This window comes from Natrix helvetica (assembly GCF_964273705.1).
Source record: "Natrix helvetica genome assembly, chromosome: 1".
Classification (NCBI taxonomy): domain Eukaryota; kingdom Metazoa; phylum Chordata; class Lepidosauria; order Squamata; family Natricidae; genus Natrix; species Natrix helvetica.
The window spans coordinates 102,272,149-102,291,529 of NC_138548.1; the positions used below are offsets into that span (position 1 = coordinate 102,272,149).

The window sequence follows — 19,381 nt, forward strand, 5'->3', positions numbered from 1 at the left end:
GCAGAAGCTTCCCTCCGAAGCCGGAGAGGAGGGAGGGGAGCGGGCACCCGGCACACAGAAGAGCCGCATTAAAGGGTGTAAAGAGCCGCATGTGGCTCCCGAGCCGCGGGTTGCCCACCACTGTCCAGAACTGGTCAGAACCTGCTGAATACCACCTCTGGTAAACAACTATAAAACAGCAGCATAGATCTCTCAAATCCTTGAGTCAAAATGATAGACTTTAGAGAAAACGGCTTGCTTCATCTCCGGCAGCTGTTTGTTCAAAATGTAAATCCGTACATTTTTCCATTCTTGAAAAAGCAGAATTCGCTGGAATTTTAAATGTACACAACATGAGACCTTTAGAAATACTCCACAGAATATCTACAGTAAGTAGATGAAGCAGGCCTTAGGAGAGAAGGTGAATCTACAGAAATCCTACAACTAAACCATGGAAGCTTTTGTATACCAAGACAAACTTCCTAATTGAAGTAGCTTTTTCCACTTAAGGATAATATGATACCTCTGAGAATCGGTCCTCATTTCCTATGCCTGCTGCCCAAATCATAAGGGACTTACATGGAACATGAGAGAGGGGTTACAGATGTAATTTAAAAATCCACTTTGAGTCATACAAGTTATTTGTATCATCATAGCATATAAGAATGTCAAGTCCAAATTGATGAGGCGGTATTAATTTTTAACAGGGACCTCCCCCCCCCCTCTCTCTCTCTCTCTCTCTCTCGTAATGGCCAACAAATTGTGGAAGCTGTGTGAGACAAATCTGTTTGATAAAACTCAAGAGGTTTGATAAATGTCACAATGTGAGTAAAACAGCCTCTCTATTCATTATGAAATTAGGTGTCAGCCCAGCAATGTGAATAGATATACAAGCTCGACTCGGGGAGTGTGTGGTGTAGGAAATGCGATTATCTAGATTTCATCTTGAAAAAAGTGTTGCAAAGTATTAATTGTAGAGTTAAGAATCTACATTTGGCCAGAAGCACACTTATTATTTTAGTTCAGTTGGATAATAACTCTCTGTTCCTGATCGGATTCCCTATAGTGCATCTGTATGGCAGAGATAACATTTTCAACTAACATAAATTTTGGAGAAATGCTGTAGTTGAAGAGAACAAAGGGAAGTGAATGAGCCATTCTCAGTGAGGATGTATGGAATAAAGAGACAAGCCAACATAAACTTCTCTTTTTCCATCACAGAGACTTGGGGTTTTTTTTCCACTAATGTTTACCTTTGCATTTGAAATGAAATGCAACATTTGCATATAAAAGCCAGTGTGCTACATAAACTAAAATAGGTCTCTGGTCCTCTAGGATTTGTTACACGGCTAGAATACGGTTCTGAAAGTTCTGATATTTCTCTTTTTAAAACTTTTTTTAATGTGTTTTCCAAAAAGCTCACTTTTGCAACCTGAATCAATACAAATGTGTCTGAAGACAAACAAAATTTGCTTTCGGGCTGGTTGCAAGTATGGCAATTGGTTGATGGTTTGGCTGGGAAGTGGGCATCCTGAGCCATTTTCAGAATTCCTTAACTTCTATTGCAAAGGGGAAACTCAGGAAGATTGAGCTGAATGTGGTGGGCCTTTCTGCATCAAGATCCATAAGTAATCTACAACTATTAGGTTTGACTGGATTAACTAGCTAAGGAACTTATTCCACAGGATTGGGTCTATAAAAGATTAAAGGTGACACTGATTTTAGTTCTGTTGTCCCTCATATTTTAATGCTAAGTTTGTTTTATTGGTATTTTATTGGCATTATATATTATTGGTATTTTAAGATTAGCATTTGAATTAATTTTAATTTCAAAAACAATGAAGGGACAAAATGGACATAGCAAGTGCATTCAGCTCCATTCAGAATGTATGAGAATAATTCATACTCCAATAACCTGCACTCCTTTCACCATTATAATACAGTAAATCTTTGATTTAATGGAACTGGATTTAGTAGATTTTGGATATAATGGAATTTTGTCTGATCTTCAGGGAGCAACAGATTTCAATCCAAATCACAATTTTATGGTCTCTGATGAATCATTTATAGAGATTGTTTACTGTTTCCCCTCAAAAAAGGTACTCCCTGATATCAGGAAAATAAGTTTTCTTAGATGTGAGTGCTTTATGAGCTCATGATGTAATTGAATGTGCTTTAACAGCTCCCTCTCCCTACTACTAATCTGTTTTCCTATATACCAAAGGAACTATGTTTAGTCCAAATTAGCCCAATGTTTTACAGGAAGAAAACATAAAAATGGGTGTATTTCTTCCCAATCAAAACTCTTTAAATTCCTTAAAAATAGCCTTAAATGGTAATGAAAAATAGGCTTTAAAACATTTTAGATGCTATAACAAGAATTTATTTATTGTTAGGATAAGTTCCTATCTTCCTTAATTTCATTCTCACATTATTCAGTCAAAAATTATGCTTTTAATATATTTAAATATGCTGTTTGTAAAGGAGATGAAATTTCAATGAATTTTAATATACCATAGTTCATATCTGGATTTTATATATAAGACTTAAGGCAATGAGTCCTGCTTTAACCATGAAGGTCAGCTGGGTGACTTTGGCCAATCACTCTCTCTCTCAGTCCAACCTATCTCACATTGTTATGTGAGGAACATAAGTGTGTTGGATATGTTCACCATCTTGAGTTATTTGTAAAAATAATAAAGGCAAGTCACAAATAAATAAAATAAATATGCAGCTGATTTAGGATAAAATTGTTCTTCTTTTTTTAAAAAAAAATATTGATATCCATTAGAGACTTTTGTATGGATGTATAAAATCCCTGACTTGTAACCTTAAAAAAGAAAAGGAGAAGAGTATCTTGTTCACTCATCTGTGGACAAAATTCATAATCTGCTGAAACCATTCCCTATTCCCTATTGATACTTATCCAATCTCCTCTTAAAACAGTTAAGGGAAATAAATGCCATTTATTCTCCATAATCCCCCTTCTGACTCATAGGCAGTAACTTTTGTACTGTGTATATTTAGCATGTTTTGTTGAATAATAGTATATCATTCTCTTTGTTTTTTAAAAAAATATATTTTAAAATCAAGCTGCTATCCTATTTCATCTTAATATTATCTCAGAGTTACTTCAATGACACCAATTTCTTCTTCCTTTCTATCCATATTAGAAGCTGCATTTTGATCTATCTCTGCTGAAATGTAAACTTTTCTGTCTTACTTAAAATGCACTGTAAATTGGACATAATTTATTAGGGGAATAAGCAGTGGTATTTAATATAATTTGTGCATGTAGTATTATATTTTGGGCTCATATTTTTTCAGCTCATCTAGAGTTTGGCCTTTGATTGGCAGGGGAAACCTTTATCTTTTAAATGTATTTCAGTTCAATTTGTATCTTTTATTTCATTCTATCAAGGTAATCTATAGCATAATTTATATTATAAGTTATAATATAAGATATTGCTTGCATCTTCCACTTGAAATTTGTACAAATGGATACAGTAAATGGTATAGGGAAGTAGACTATTGTGTATGTATTAAAATTAGATGAAGATTTGTTTCTATAAATGCTGGCTGTCACGAAGATAGGATAATAAGTTATAACTATAGGATTAATCAGGATAATAGTATAGGCTACAGATAAAAGACACTGTGGTGGATAGAATAAGATGAGTGGATGAGTGGTAATGAAGTTGTTGGAACCATTGCTATAAGAATAAACTCAAAATAAATTAGAAAGTAATAAGGCTATAGGAAATAAAAAAATATCTATAAAGAAAGAGATTTGAATGGAAGCATTTTATTTGAGGATCATTTGATAAATGATCTTATTCATGAGGATACTATCACCTCCTGTCTGGTTGTCATGATACCCAGTATGAACACAAGTTACTTTCTTTTCCTGGATTCTGCATTCTATACACATTTCAGATAATATATCTTTCTCTAAACAGATGCTATATGAGTTCAGTGAAGGCAGCATCTTGGTTTCTCCTGTACAGTGCAAACAAAGCAGAAATTTTTTACCATCTCTTGTTTCACGGAAATATCCTACAGCCACATTTTAGAGGCATGCAATGCTTCAAATTAGATTTTCAAAATGGATGTAGAGTGCAGAGAAAGTCAAAAATAGCACCAGTATAAGCAGCTCTTTAAAGCAGCTACATCTTTTTCTGGGATTATATAGCAGTTGTGAAATTAAGCTGCACAATACTGGGGAATGGTACAGCTGCTTTTAAGAGTTTCAGACAGATATTATATTCCCAGCTTTGCTCCCAGTTTCCCTTTTGGGAAACTGAATATTGAAGCACTGAATAGGCCAACACCATTTACTGGCAGAAGAAAAAAAAATTAAGTTAAACAATTAAACTAAGAAATTATGGTTCTTCAATTACAATTTACAACAATACATATATATTTGACTGTAGCTCAAGCCTAGGCTATTGAAACAAATTCTTAATCTTCTTAGGTGCAAGAAACCAAGAGCAGTGTTCAAAAGCACAGTGAGTTTATTTCATGCAACTTATAAACAAGAATCTGTTCTACTATTAATGGTCAAGCAGATAAGACTTCAAGGGGCTGGACTTAAATCTCTTTTGGAGGCATTAGAACTCCAGACTGATGATGCATTTGACCCCATTCTTGGGCTCACCTGGTCATCTCCTACAAATATGAGTTTTTATGAACTAATATTCATTGTTTTAGATGAAATGGAGATCTGGATCACTATCTGTTTCCTAGTTTAATCATGGATCAAGTGAAAAGAGTAGTAAATAGGTCTCAGATACTCTCCAAAGCATGGCCTATAAATGTACATGTGCAAGACGATGGGGGTTCTTATGCAATACAAGTGGTCCTCATTTAATGAGCACTTAAAAATATGATGGCAATGAATAAGTGATAATTGCAACTGGTTCTTGGAGTTCTGCCATTGCAAGCACCCCCACAATTATGTGATTGCTATTTTTGGCACTCGGCACCCAGTTTACAATTATGATGTTGCAGCGAACCATAGTTACTTGATTATTTCTAACATTTCCTGCCAGTTTCTCATAAGCAAAGTCAAGTTGGAAATCACAAGAAAGTTAGAAGTCACAGTCACATGAAGTCTGATTTAATGACCCCTTCAGTTTCCCTCATTAATACCCTATCTGACCCTAAAATCGCAGTTCATGTAGAGTGGGGCTAGATGAGTGGCATGATGGTCCTCCCATTTGGAAGGTTGAGAGTTCAATTCTAGGTAGCAACAGATATGTCTCTCCTAGGGCATAAAGAAAAAAATATCTGCTCTGAACTCCATGTGGCATCAGGAAGGGTATCCATCCAGTAAATGCTCATCCAATCGCCCCATTCTACCCTGAATAATTAAGATTACAGGGTCATAAAAAGGGGGATTTAATGTGATGCTCCAGGTGTTGTTGAATTACAATACCCATAACCTCAAACCAGCATGGCCAGTGTAAGGGATGATGGGAATTCTGACCAATACTTTTGGGTGAAAGACAAGGTCTTCATTGTTGTAAAAGAATAAAGGTAATTTATATGCAATTCTTGTCTTGGCCTTCAATAAAGTATATTAACATTTAAATGGCAAAGATAATGTTACTGGTTAATGTTTTGTCTGAGAATGACACGTAAAAAAATCAGAAATATTATTAATTCTATGCTAGAAGATGCTTAAACAACAGTGTGAAATCATTATACTTGCATTATGCCTTGACCTTTTGTCAATACTCTTAATATTCAATATTTTTTCTCATTTTTAAAATCATGTGGGTAATCTAAACCTTATGCTTATATATGTTCTTTACTTATGCACTGATATTGACAAATGAAGGCATATTAAAAGTTGGTTTCTTACTTACCGAGTTGAACAAAAAGCAGTAGCCTGGTTAGCCTATTGATTCATTGAATAGTATTCACTATCCTCCTATTAAGCAAACTGATAATATAATGGACATGCAACATGATTTTTTTTTTTTACAATATGTTAAACATTAGTAAAATTTACGCTGCAATATCTCATCCCTCGTGAGTTTTATTGAGCCTTGGCTTCTTTGCAGCATGTTGAATCTTAATAAAAGTTAGCCTTCAAATTATTGTAATTTATCCTGTGGAATTTTATTTTAAATTGCACTTGTAATATTTCTTCCAAGCATAGTTGGAAGGAAAAAGAAAGAGGTGTATGTAAAGAAAATGTAGACAGTATCCAAGAGAACCCATTTCTTTTTGCTGAAATGTTTCAGAGTTTCTTTATTAACTATCTGTTCTCTGTCTGTTATGTGTTCTACAGCTATATTAGATTATTGAGCTCTTTGTGGACTGTTTTCTCTTCATAATGATTATATCTGTATTATTCAGATGTATAATACTCCAATCTGAGAGAGATCTGCCCAGAGTCTCGGGGAGTTAGGGTGGCATATACATTTCATAAATTATCATTTTGATAAATGTAATAACTAGAATCATAGAGAGTCTGTTCTCAAGAAACAACTGTTTCCAGTTGCAAAAATTGGACCAACATGTAGCATTAAAAGTGTTGCTGCTATCAGGTAGGTCCAGATGCCTTCCTGGAGATGATTGCTTTTACTGTTCAACAACATGTTATTTGGTAGGAATGTGTAATATGTGATCTCAGATGACAAATCTCTTTCACAGAGAAAGAGCTACATGCTGAAAACTCTCTGGGTCTTAGCCTCTTTCACCCAGAGCATTCTCTTTACTTGCCCATATAGTGCAGGCAGAGTTTACCTGAAGAAGTGCATAAGTGCACCAACATGCCTACCGTCCCTGTTCTAATGTTCCCTTTTATTCGTATCCATTTCATGGATTCAAAATCATGTTTATACTTGCATATGTTATCTAATACATGCTTGACAAAACAAACAAACAAACAAATAAATTTACATAAAAATAAGACCCAAGCTGTCCTTATGAGTGGGATGGTTAATTGATGGTTGTAGACATGCATCCTTCATTGTTACCACCATACTTCATTACGTCGTGCCTTGTGTTTGTAATTATTTGTAATATTTTATCCTGCTTTTCTATTAAAAATAGTTAGGCATGAATTGATGCCTTTTTCTCTTTTTGCTGTAGCCCAATTCACCTTCTTCTCTTGGCATCTGGGCCAGTCCTTACATCCACTTCCTAGTACTTGCCTGCATGATGGCTTTCATTGCTAATTTGTTTGTTTGTTGTCATTGTTGTTTATTTTGCTCTGCTCTGCTTTGTTCTCTTTCCATCATGAAATTATCCTGGTGTTTCCTGACATGTGTTACCCCTTTCCCCAACCAGTACCTCATTTGATGTCTCTCATCTCAAAAAATAACTGCAGACTTATTCTTTACTCTCCTCCAGTCCTATAACATGTATATTTACTGTTCAACTATTTTAATATGACTGTACACCGCCCCGAGTCTCTTTTGAGAGAGGGGCGGTCTAGAAATCCAATAAAGTTAAAGTTAAGTTAAGTTTAGTTTCTTCTCTTACTCTCTTATTATTGAGCAGTTTCAATTAGATCAGTGAACACAGAAGAACATTAAAAATAGTAAACAGCAAGCACAACACTGTGCATTAAAGGAACACATTAAAAATTGCACATAGTAAATCATATATACTAGAATCGGAGCAATGCAGAAAAGATGTATATATGATCCTCCCCCCTATTCTTGTCATTTAAAAGGTGCATTTATCTGAACGGAAAAGGCTTAGGATAGCAAATAGCTTTGCCACATCTATAGTGTTCAGGAGCTTTTGTAGGAGAACTTTGCATTTTAATAGAAAGCAAAATGGAATTCAGTATTTTTCTGATGGAAATGCATTTGACAACAGATTGCAAACGGTTAGCTTAATATGGAAGAATAATTTCTCATTATTCCAAGTGAACGATCTGCCTGCCGCTTACTATGCTCCTTCCATTATGAGCAACAACAATAATACCACCCTGAACACATTTGATTTATATATGAATACTTATGAAATGACCTTCTGAGGACTTCCCCCTTTGCTGCCAATTGTATTTGAAATAGAATATGAACAGTATCCTTTTGCATGCATTTTTTATGGCAACCATAACAACTGTTCATTTGAATTTGCACATTATTTTGAGAATCATCATAGAGACATCACTGAAAGTTGTTAGGGAGATTATAGATGTAGAAGGCACGCTTATTTTAATAAATGATACCTTCACAAATACAGTAATACTGAAAATGTATTTGGTAATCTCTGTTTAAAAATTTTCTCCAAAGATATGACTTTGAGATTGCATGTTAACAAGTACATTAAAAACAACTAGCTATACCAAGCCAAACACTTCGCAAAATTAGGGTCATGATTAAAATATGCAGCATTACATGCAGGTTAATTTCTTAATTTTGAGAAATGTTTGTATAAGAACCCATCGAATGATCATAACTAAGTTACACTCTTGTTTACTCTTGTTTTGAAATGCTGCCATTTGACAGTTTTAAGTTATGCATGACCAGCTGTTTTAAAGATCATTTTTGAGAATGTTCTTTTTAAGCTGTGGAGAATGATGAGTTTCCAGAGAAATCAACTCATGCTTGGGGGCCAAAGATCCAGTTGACTGGGGGTAATTTGTGCTGTTTTGTAATCTGTTTGAAGTAGAAGTACTACTTTGGCTCAGCCATTGGAGAGAAGTACTACTTTGGAGAGAAGTAGTACTTCAGCTCAGCCATGACAAACTTCAGGGATCTAGCAGTGAGATAGCTGAAAGATTGTCATACAGTTTAAAGAATCTAAGTAAAATATGTGCTGTATGCCCTTTCCAGCAGCTAGTCAGGAAGCAATCAAGATTGAAATAATATTTCACGAGGCAAGAAAAATTGGATATCTGGGTGTATGTGGCATCTGAGAGATCCTTGTTCATCAACATATTTCTCAAATGCTTAAGTACCATGTTTTCCCAAAAATAAGACAGGGTCTTATTTTCTTTTTGCGCCCAAAATAAGCGCTTGGCCTTATTTTCGGGGAGGTCTTATTATTTTCAGGTGCAGGAGGCTGCGAGCATGGTCACCTTATGGCTGCTGCTGTGTAGCAATACATTCAGGGAGGGCTTATTTTGGGGGGAGGGCTTATGTTAGTGCATGCGCTCAAAAGCTTGGTTAGACTTATTATCCAGGGAGGTCTTATCTTCAGGGAAACAGGATATATATTCAGTAAAGAAACATGCACAGTAAGTCACTAACTCTGACACTCACTATAAATATCTTTATATTGTTGTTATGGGGTTTATTCAAATTAAGCTTGGAATCACCTGGAGTTTCTAAAGTATGGGTACAAATTTGCAATTTTAAATATTTCAAAAAATTAGACTAAACCCTCTTTTCCCTTCCCAAAGGTGCAAGAACCTCACCTTTCCAGAGAGTCTTCCTGAGGTCAGCATTGTTTTCATATTTGTGAACGAAGCCCTTTCGGTGATTCTACGGTCCATTCATTCTGCAATTGACAGGACTCCTGCTCATTTGTTGAAAGAGATTATTTTAGTGGATGACAATAGTAACAACGGTGAGTAGCATGTACAAAATAGAATGGCATGTTTCTGTGTGTGTTCTGATGCATTCCTAATGAAATCATTCTGTAGTCAAGATGACTTTGATGCTGTAATTGACAAAATGCTGTGAAGAATAAAGTTAGTCAAGATATTTTATTCCTCAGTATTTTTTCTTCTCCTTTTATATCTGCACTAAATGCATCATTTCATAAAAAGAAGTCTTTTTCAGGCTATTAGGCCCATCTGGTCCACATTCTGTCCCACAGTGGCCAACTGGATGTCTTTGGGAAGCTCATAAGACTGAGCAGCAGGTTGCTGATAGACTCCTTCAGATTCCATTTCTCAGCAACCAGTATTTACATTATACTCAGAGGTGGGTTTCTGCCAGTTTGCCCCAAATTGTGCAAACCAGTAGTGACGGTGGTGGGAGGCTCCGCCCGCCCAGACACTTCTGCACATACACAGAAGTGCTGCACTAGTGCATGCATGAGCAAACCAGTAGTAAAATAAATTGAAACCTACCATTGATCATACTGCATATGATTGAGGAAGTAATAAACAACTACTAGTATTAGTGACTGGTAGTCTAATACTCTATGAACTGGTCCAGTCCCTTTTAAAAACCATTCCAGTTGTTGATCCTTTCTATAACTTTTACCACAGTTTAATTACATGCCATATATAAAAAGGTATTTCTTTTTGTTATGCTCAATTCCAGAACTTACATGGCAGTGGCCAGAGCATAAGCTTAAACTCAGAAGTTTTATAGACACAGCTCAGATATTTTTTTTAAAAATGTTACTGCCCAAAACAAAACAAAGAAAATTGAAATAGGTACAATCAAATTGTAAGCTCTTTGAGGTCCAGTTTAGGTAAGACTTCAAAAATTAGGGGAAGGGAATAGGAGGACTATTGGAAAAAGCACTTAGGGAAACAAAATAAAATTGGAGGAGTGCTTGGTGAGTTTTTGAGGTTCCAATCATTCTGTATTGGGTCCTGAGAAACCATCATTGTTTCATCCCTAAAAAAATATTGAACAGGCAACGGACATGAGATCATCATTTGATCAGGAAGTCAATGTAAAAGCTGGCAGGGAAGGTTGTAAGTTGCCACCTGGTAAAGGATTTCCTCTCCCTTCTGTGCATGGGGTGAGGGGTGACTCTTGCAGTGGACTGGAAAAAGGAAATTCAAATCATGAAGATCCAAGCTTATTTTCTCCAGTGTAGCACTAGATTTCTCTTCCGTGCACAGAAGAGAGGGCAACTTCAGGGGGCTTTAAAAAAAGAAGGTTGGATCTTAAAGTTTTCTTGTGCTCATAGAGAGGAGCTTCTGCCTTCTCTGGCAGGCAACTCTTTCACACTATCCTCTTAATAACAGCTGTAGTCACTGAATGACTGCAATTTGAAGAACCATTGGGATTATGGTCCTGAAGTAAAGTGCTCATCTTACTTAATGACTGTTTTGTTCAGTAACTGAAATTCTCTTTTCAAATTAGTTGTAAATTGAGATCTACCTGTAGTGGTGTCTTCCATTCATGTCTCAACTCTCTAGAGATTCCTTTGATCTAATCATGATGTCCGAGTAACTCAATAAATGCACTTCTTGTATGTTTCACCTGATAACCCATCTTTGAACTGGTTGATTAACACCTTTTCATTTTAACTGATATGCTGTGTCGGCTGTTGAAACTCAACAATATAATTCTGAGCTGACCACAAATTATATCCTTATAGGCTAATTATGAATTATATATGAAGAATCAACTAGTCCCATAGATATAGTAGACACCATGCAAGAATGAAATTAAATTTACTTGGATTCCAAAAGTCTTAAGGTCAATTTTGTTCCCCCTAATTGTGCTAATTAGTTCTGTTCTATCTGTTAGGCAAGTGGTCCATCTGTTAGCAAGATAATAATAATAATAATAATAATTTTATTTGTTAGCCGCAACCCTCTCCCGAAGGACTCGGGGCGGCGTACAATCAAAACAAATAAAATACAGATAATGACAAACATACATACATAAAACAAGGACATATACATGTGCATGGAGGAGGTAGACTAATGAGTGAAAAACAATTAAAAAACATAATTTAAAACCCCATTGAATAAAATTACCGAATTAAAAAACCCGTCAGGAGCGTTATGAAGTTATGGTTGAGCCAGGCCAGCTATTTGGAATAGGTGGGTCTTGAGCTTTACACGGAAGGAGCGGAGGTCAGTGGTGGTCCTAATATCCGGAGGGAGGTCATTCCACAGGGCTGGGCCCGCCACAGAGAAGGCTCTGCTCCTAGGCGCCGCCCCTCGGCACTGTCTGGTGGACGGTACCTGGAGAAGTCCCTCTCTGTGCGAGCGGATGGGTCGTAGGGATGTATGGGGCAGAATACGATCCCGCAGGTAACTAGGTCCTGAGCCATGGAGCGCTTTAAAGATCGTAATCAAGACCTTGAAACGCACCCGATAGACCACAGGAAGCCAGTGCAGCTCGCGCAGGAGAGGTGTCACATGGGAGTACCTAGTACTCCCCATAATCACCCGCGCGGCCGCATTCTGGACCAACTGCAGTCTCCGAGTGCATTTCAAGGGAAGCCCCATGTAGAGAGCGTTGCAGTAGTCCAGGCGAGACGTCACCAGCGCATGAGTGACTGTGTGTAAGGTGTCCCGGTCCAATAGGGGGCGCAATTGGCGCACCAGGCGAACCTGGTGGAACGCCCCCTGGCCACGGCTGTCACATGGTCATCCATGGACAGCCTGGCATCCAGGAGGACGCCCAAATTGCGCGCCCGCTCCACGGGGGCGAGTTGAATGCCCCCAATGGCCAGAGATGGGATTAACTGGTTGAACCGGGGGGCTGGGACCCACAGCCACTCCGTCTTGGAAGGGTTGAGCTTGAGTCGGTTGTCATCCATCCAGACCCGTACGGCTTCCACACACCGGGACATCACTTCGACGGCCTCGTTGGGGTGGTTCGGGGTGGAAATGTACAGCTGAGTATCATCAGCGTACAGATGATATCCCACCCCGAAACCACGGATGATCTCGCCCAGCGGCTTCATGTATGTGTTGAACAGGAGTGGCGAGAGGACTGACCCCTGTGGCACCCCACAAGTAAGGGGGCTTAGGGTCGACCTCTGCTCCCCTGCCAACACACGTTGCGTCCGGCCAGAAAGGTAGGAGCCGAACCACCGCAAAACGGTGCCCCGGACCCCCAACCCCTCCAGTCGGTGCAACAGGATACCATGGTTGATGGTATCAAAAGCCGCCGAGAGGTCTAATAGGACCAGGATAGAGGAACAACCCCTATCTCTGGCCCTCCAGAGATCATCAACCAACGCGACCAAGGCCGTCTCTGTGCTGTGCCCGGGGCGAAAGCCGGACTGGCGCGGGTCTAGATAATCATTCTCCTCCAGATGTCGTGGGAACTGAGAAGCCACCACACTCTCTATAACCTTCGCCAGAAAGGGAAGGTTGGAGACAGGACGATAATTGGCCAGCTCCGTAGGGTCCAGGGAAGGCTTCTTGAGCAAGGGTCTCACCACCACCTCTTTCAAGGCGGCTGGAAGAGACCCCTCACCCAACGAAGCGTTCACTAGGCCCAGGAGCCAGTCGCGTGTAACCTCCCAGGATGCCAGTATAAGCCAGGAGGGACACGGGTCCAGTAAACATGTGGTAGGTCGCAGTCGTCCACGCAATCTGTCCAAATCCTCGATGACAACCAAGTCAAACTCCTCCCAGAAAGGTTTCTCAAGACTCGCCACGGACGTCTCCACTGGGCCACTGAAAGGGACCCAATCCTTCCGGATTTGAGCGATTTTATCCTGCAGGTATTTCCCAAATTCCTCTGCCCTACCCTGTAAAGGGGCCTCCCGCGGCCTCTGAAACAGGAGGGAGCGGGACACCCGAAACAGGGCGGCAGGGCAGTTCTCTGCGGATGCAATGAGAGCGGCACAATATTGGCGTTTGGCCGTTCTCAATGCCACTAGGTACGTCCTTAAATGGGCTCGTACCTGTGCTCGGTCAAATTTGGATCGGGAGGATCTCCAACGACTCTCTAGGTATCTCTTGCGGCGCTTCATCACCCTTAGCTCCTCGGTGAACCAAGGAGCCAGGGTGGATCGTTGCCGCCGGAGAGGCCGCAAAGGCGCCACCCGGTTCAAGGCCCCAGTAGTCGCATTGTTCCACGCGGCCACCAGCTCCTCTACCCGAGGGCGGGTCAGGACTACAGGAGGTGGCCCAAGCTCCGTTTGGAACCTATCTGGTTCCATCAGGCGCCTGGGGCAGAACCATCTCTTGCTTTCCGGTTCCGCCTCCCCGCAGCGGGGGGTAGCACCAGGGAAGTCAAGTCGGAGGAGTGAGTGATCTGACCATGACAGAGGAGTGATGGTTAAGTTCACTCCTCCCAGATCACTCAACCACTGGCCAGAGACAAAAACAAGGTCCAAGGTGTGACCTCCCTTGTGTGTCGGGCCCTGAATCAATTGAGTCAGGTCCATGGCTATCATAGAAGCCATGAACTCCCGAACCCCCTCTGATGCTTCTCCCACCGATGGCAGGTTAAAATCCCCCATCACTAGAAGTTTGGGGGTCTCAACCGCCACCGATGCGATCAGCTCGAGGAGCTCAGGCAGGGTCGCTGATGTATGGCGGGGAGCCAGGTATACTATCAGCAGGCCCAACTGCCTCCCCGGGCCCCATTTCACAACAAGGGATTCACACCCGGACGTCTGTGGTACAGTGGACTCCCTCGGCTCTAAGTCCTCCCGGATAATCACAGCTACCCCACTGCCCCTTCCCCGGGCCAGGGGCTGGTGAAATGCTTGGTAACCTGGTGGGCACATTTCCATGAGGAGTAAACCTCCCTTGTGGCCCAACCAGGTCTCCGTTATTCCCGCGAGGTCCGGCTCCCCCTCCAAAATTAGATCATGAATGAGGGGGGCTTTATTGACAACGGACCTCGCATTGCATAACAGCAGCCTCAGGCCCTGGGCCTGCAGATCCTGACCACCTAGAACGCGGGGGTTGGTACAAGCGACCGGGTGTAACCAGCACTCACGTTCTCCCAACCGACTGCGAGTTGTTAATCTGTCCTCGTATCTGCCCCTCCCTACAACTGTTGGAATCAAGGAGCCCCGTATGGGAATGATATCCTCCCTCCCCTCCTCCTCTCCGCTCCTTCTGCTCATGACCCCACCTGGTGACCTGGCTCTGTCATCGCTCCTGATCTGACCCACCCGCCCCCCAACCCCTAAACCCCTAAAAGTATTTAAAAAACAATTAACTAAAAAACCCCTAAGTCTCCGCTTCCTCCACCTCTCGAGATTAATAAATCCGTCATTAAGGTGGGCCCTTGAAAGGGCGGAGGGCCACACCTGCGAGAGGGGGGACTCCCGCAGTAGGATTAGGTCTAACCTTGAATACATATGTTATTAAAAATTCATCAGGGCCTAGGCTATGTGCTGAGGATGTTCTGGCCAATAAGCCATAGTCCAATAAAATTGAAAAAGCCGGGTTCCGGTGCGAAGAAAATTGTCCAGTCCTAGATGAGGGGGGGGGGGTAGTGATGGTAGTAAGCTGGTCAGGTGCCAGTCAATAAGTGGGGGCTGATGGGTGGTCAAAGATGATTCATTATATAGCTAGGTAGTGCATCAGAGGAGTCATTTGGTTCTGTCATGGAAGAAAGTCATTGGCCACTAGATCAAAAGTCAATAGTAGCCATCATGTCAATTATTGATCTTTATATGAAGCATTTCCTATTATCTAGGGATCATTTAAGTCATATAGTAGTGAATTTGGGCATTGAGGTAGTTGGACCTGAGTGACCAAAACTGAGCAGTAAATTGTAAATCTCCAGACTTTACATGGCAAAATTCAGATCCTAGGCTAGAAGTCAGGACATCTCAAAGACAGTTCTGTATTTTAAAAATGTTATTGTCAGCAAGGAGGAAGCTAAATGAGCAGCTGCTTGTCCACTGCTGTGCGAATCTGTCTGTGCCTCTGATTCCCATGGTGATTCAAACTCTTAATATTCTACTTACCATCTGTCCCATTCAGTAATTGACTTTCTTAATGGTGCTTGGTTATCCTGAAGCTGAGTTGTTGTTAAGTGTTTACGTAATTTCTAACTCTAGCCTAAAAACTGCTGACTCATTAAATGATCTGTCTTGAATCTCTCTCCATTTAGATTGAATGTGTTTTTTTCTTTACTATTATTTGTGTGACAGAAAATCTTCTGTTTATCCAAGTTATCTATGCTATGCAAAATATCTATCATCTCTCTCTCTCTCTCTCTCCCTCTCTCTCTCCCTCCCTCCCTCCTTCTCTCCCTCCCTCCCTCCCTCCCTCTATCTTCCTCCCAACTTCCCCATCCATCCATCCATCCATCCTATCATGACGGTCTTTACTTCCTTCATTCCATTCTAAGGATCCTTAGATTGCTATACCCATCATATAATGGAAGTCCTGCAATCCCCTAATCATCTTGACTATTTTTTGCATTTTTTTCTACTGCTGTATGTATAGTGACAAAAAAATGTCATATTCCAAAGGTGGTTTCACCATATATATTTATAAGGACATTATTATATTAGCAGTTCTATTTTCATTTCCCTTCCTAATAATTTCAATCAGGGAATTTGCCTTGTTTTACAGCAGCTGCATACTCGGTTGACATTTTCATTAAGCTCTCTACCATGACTCTGGGTACCTCTCTGACACTTTAGATCCCATTAATATACAGATAAACTTTGAATTATCTATATCAACATGCAGCGTTTCACATTGTTTACACTGAGCTACATTTGCCATTTCAAAATCCATTTTTACGGGCTGGAGAGATTCTTTTTGAACACCTCACAATCTCTTTTTTTATTTTACCATGCTGAACAGTTTGGTACCATCAGCAAACATAACCCTTTTACTAATTCCTGACCATTTATTTATATGAGAATTAGAATTCATTGGATCCAGCACAAATTTCCAGGGAACCCTACTTTGTACTTCTCAGTGTCAGAACTGGCCTTTTATTTATTTATCCTTACAGTACAGTCATTTACCAAGTAAGTCATTTAAGTCTGAATTTGCCTATATCAGAGGTGGTATTCAGCAGGTTCTAACCAGTTCTGGAGAACTGGTAGCGGAAATTTTGAGTAGTTCAGAGAAACGGTAAATACCACCTTTGACTTGCCCTGCCCCCACCTATTCTCTGCCTCCTGAGTCCCAGCTGATCTGGAGGAAATGGGGATTTTGAAATAACCTTCCCCTCAAGTGGGGTGGGAATGTAGATTTTACAGTATCCTTCCCCTGCCACACCCACCAAGCCATGCCCACAGAACTGGTAGTAAAAAATTTTTGAATCCCATTACTGGCCTATATGATGTCAAATATTTATTTTGCTTTTGCTGTCACCACTTCAGTAAAAAGCTGCCTAATTGTTTAAATATGCCTGAAAATATTATACTTTCTGTGAGGAAAATCTCTATAGGGGAGGCTATAAATGAAATTAAAACCCTCCACAATTGTTAGACAAAATTCCTCAAAGAATAAAATCATTTTCAGATACTTTCAAAAGAAAAAAAGGATAGTGACCAGATGTAGATTATCCAATTTTGAAACTCTAGTTCTCAGCTTACATAAAGGCATTGAAGCAAAAGTCTTTTCATTTCCAATTATTAGTCTTTTTTCTATGATGGTTTGGTCTGCCATTGTGATTTTATTGTTTATAATTTGTTTTTATATTTGATTGTTTAAACATATTTCAAAGTTGAACCAAGAGTCCTATGGGTTGAAGAAGTGGGTATAAACATCTATGTAAATATTAAATAGCTTATGCTATCTCTGGAGTAAGACTGATATTGTTTAAAATGTGATGACATCTGTGTTTAATTGTGTCCCTTAAGTATGAAGGACATATCTATGATATGTTCTGGATGAAAAAAGATGTCATACTTAAAGCATATATAATACCCCTTTTCTCTTGTAAATCCATTGCAGGATTTTTAAATGTTGAATCAGCTAGAATGCATAACATTTCTGCTTTGAGTAGCTGCTGCAATGTTTATGTATTGATTTTTTTTATTATGTGACATAACTTCTAGTGACCACATAGATAGATTTTCTCTGTAATGATCTGTCCCTAAAGTGGTTTTTCAGGTCTTCCAACAATGCACTTCCAAAAATTTTATTGTAATTGAGTCTATTCTTCTTGTTGTTGGTTATCCTCCCCTCCCTCCCTCCCTCCCTCCTTACTTTTATATTTCTCATTTTATCCTTATAATTTTGACACAAGTCTTGCTTTTGATTTAATAAAGAATCTTCTCCAGAATAATGGTGCTCATCTAAATTTTGTGAGAAGACCAACCTGAATTTAAAAGAAATAAGCACTTGTATATTCTTTTACACATGGCTACTTATCCATTGTAACTTACAATGGTGCTAAATGAGTAGTACTTATGACCGGTCCTCAAAGTTATAACCATTGCAGCATCCCCCATGGTCATGTGAATGTTAACTGGACGTTTAGCAACCACCTTGCCATTCTGCAGTTGCAGCATTTGCATTCTTGTGATTGCCATTTGCAACATTCACTTCCAACTTTCAAAGTCAGTGGGAAGACGGGCAGGAGGGCATAAATGCTGACCGTGTGATGTCACACTGAACAATGTTGCAGTGGTTGTTCAACAGCAACCAAAAGTGATGGAAGTGTCATGACTAAGTGGTGCAGTCATGTGATGTCACACTTTACAATCATATCTCTTAGCAATGGAAAATTCTGGTCTCAATTATTGTTCGTTAACTGAGGACTACCTGGATTCCATTCTTATTATATTAGGAAAATCTTGAAATCCAAATTCTGAGTAATACACGCATTATGTATAAACTTGTTCTATATTTAAAGCCCCATAGAAACGTTCTTTCTTTCACTCAACTGCTGCAAACGTTTCTTTAAAAATTCTACAAGAGATAATCACAAAGAAGACAGCATCCAAAATTAATGTCCTTGTTTTCATCCCTTCATTACTCATCCTTTGATTCACAGGCTGTTACAGGGAACTAGTTGCCTGAAAGATTCCGTGCTTAGTAGCACCTTTTCTGACTAATGCATTTTATTAAATCCAGCTGCAGTTCAATAAAATGCATCCCTTTTAATAAAATGCATTAGTCAGAAAAGGTGCTACTAAATAGCCAGATTCTCCCTTGGATCAAGCTTCTTGGATGAGAAGCAAAATGTTTTTTTTTCTTCTTCCTCAGGGGAAAAAACAGTCCAGTTGCCTTTTGAAAAAGCACTTTTGAAACAAATTCTCCCTGATGTTTAAGCTGCAATGGACCAGTGGTGGGTTCCGGATCCCGTTGCAACCTGTATGGTGCAGCATGCGCACACGTGCAGCATGCACATGCATACTTACTGCCCGCCATGCTCTGCGTCACCTCCGCGATGCTCCACCTGCTCGGTGGAGCATCGCCAGGCGCCGTACGCTGCATGCCTGGAAGCCCCGAAAACTTCATACCAGTAAGGAGCGTGTGCGGGCGGGTGGGCCCTCTGGCGCACCATACTGGAATGATACCTTGCGCTCCTGACAGGCACCAGTACTGGGGCGTACCGGTCATAACCCACTAAGGCAATGGACTGTCCGGACTTTCATCCTACAATGAAAAATTATAGCAAAGGAAATAAGTGAACTAAGCAAGTTGAAGAATGCAACGACACGTCCAGCTGAATCTTAATACAAGAAAAGTTAAGCAATTCTGAGAAAACTATGGCTTTTGAAGCTTATACTGGTAATAAGTCAAAGTTTGAAATCTGGAGACTGAACCTGTATCTTGATACAGATTTAAAGAGGGGAGGTTTCTAGTTACAACTCACCCATTAGAATGGCATTTCTT

General features: G+C 40.0%; 1 protein-coding gene across 2 annotated transcripts in view; it reads left to right on the plus strand.

Annotated features, from left to right (window-relative positions):
* GALNT18 (polypeptide N-acetylgalactosaminyltransferase 18) overlaps nt 1–19,381 on the plus strand; it is a 351,837-nt gene that overhangs the window by 205,930 nt on the left and 126,526 nt on the right. For both annotated transcript variants that reach the window (XM_081945638.1, XM_081945639.1), the window contains exon 3: nt 9,350–9,516. In XM_081945638.1, coding sequence (XP_081801764.1) covers nt 9,350–9,516 — 167 coding nt within the window. The remainder of the gene's footprint in view (nt 1–9,349; nt 9,517–19,381) is intronic.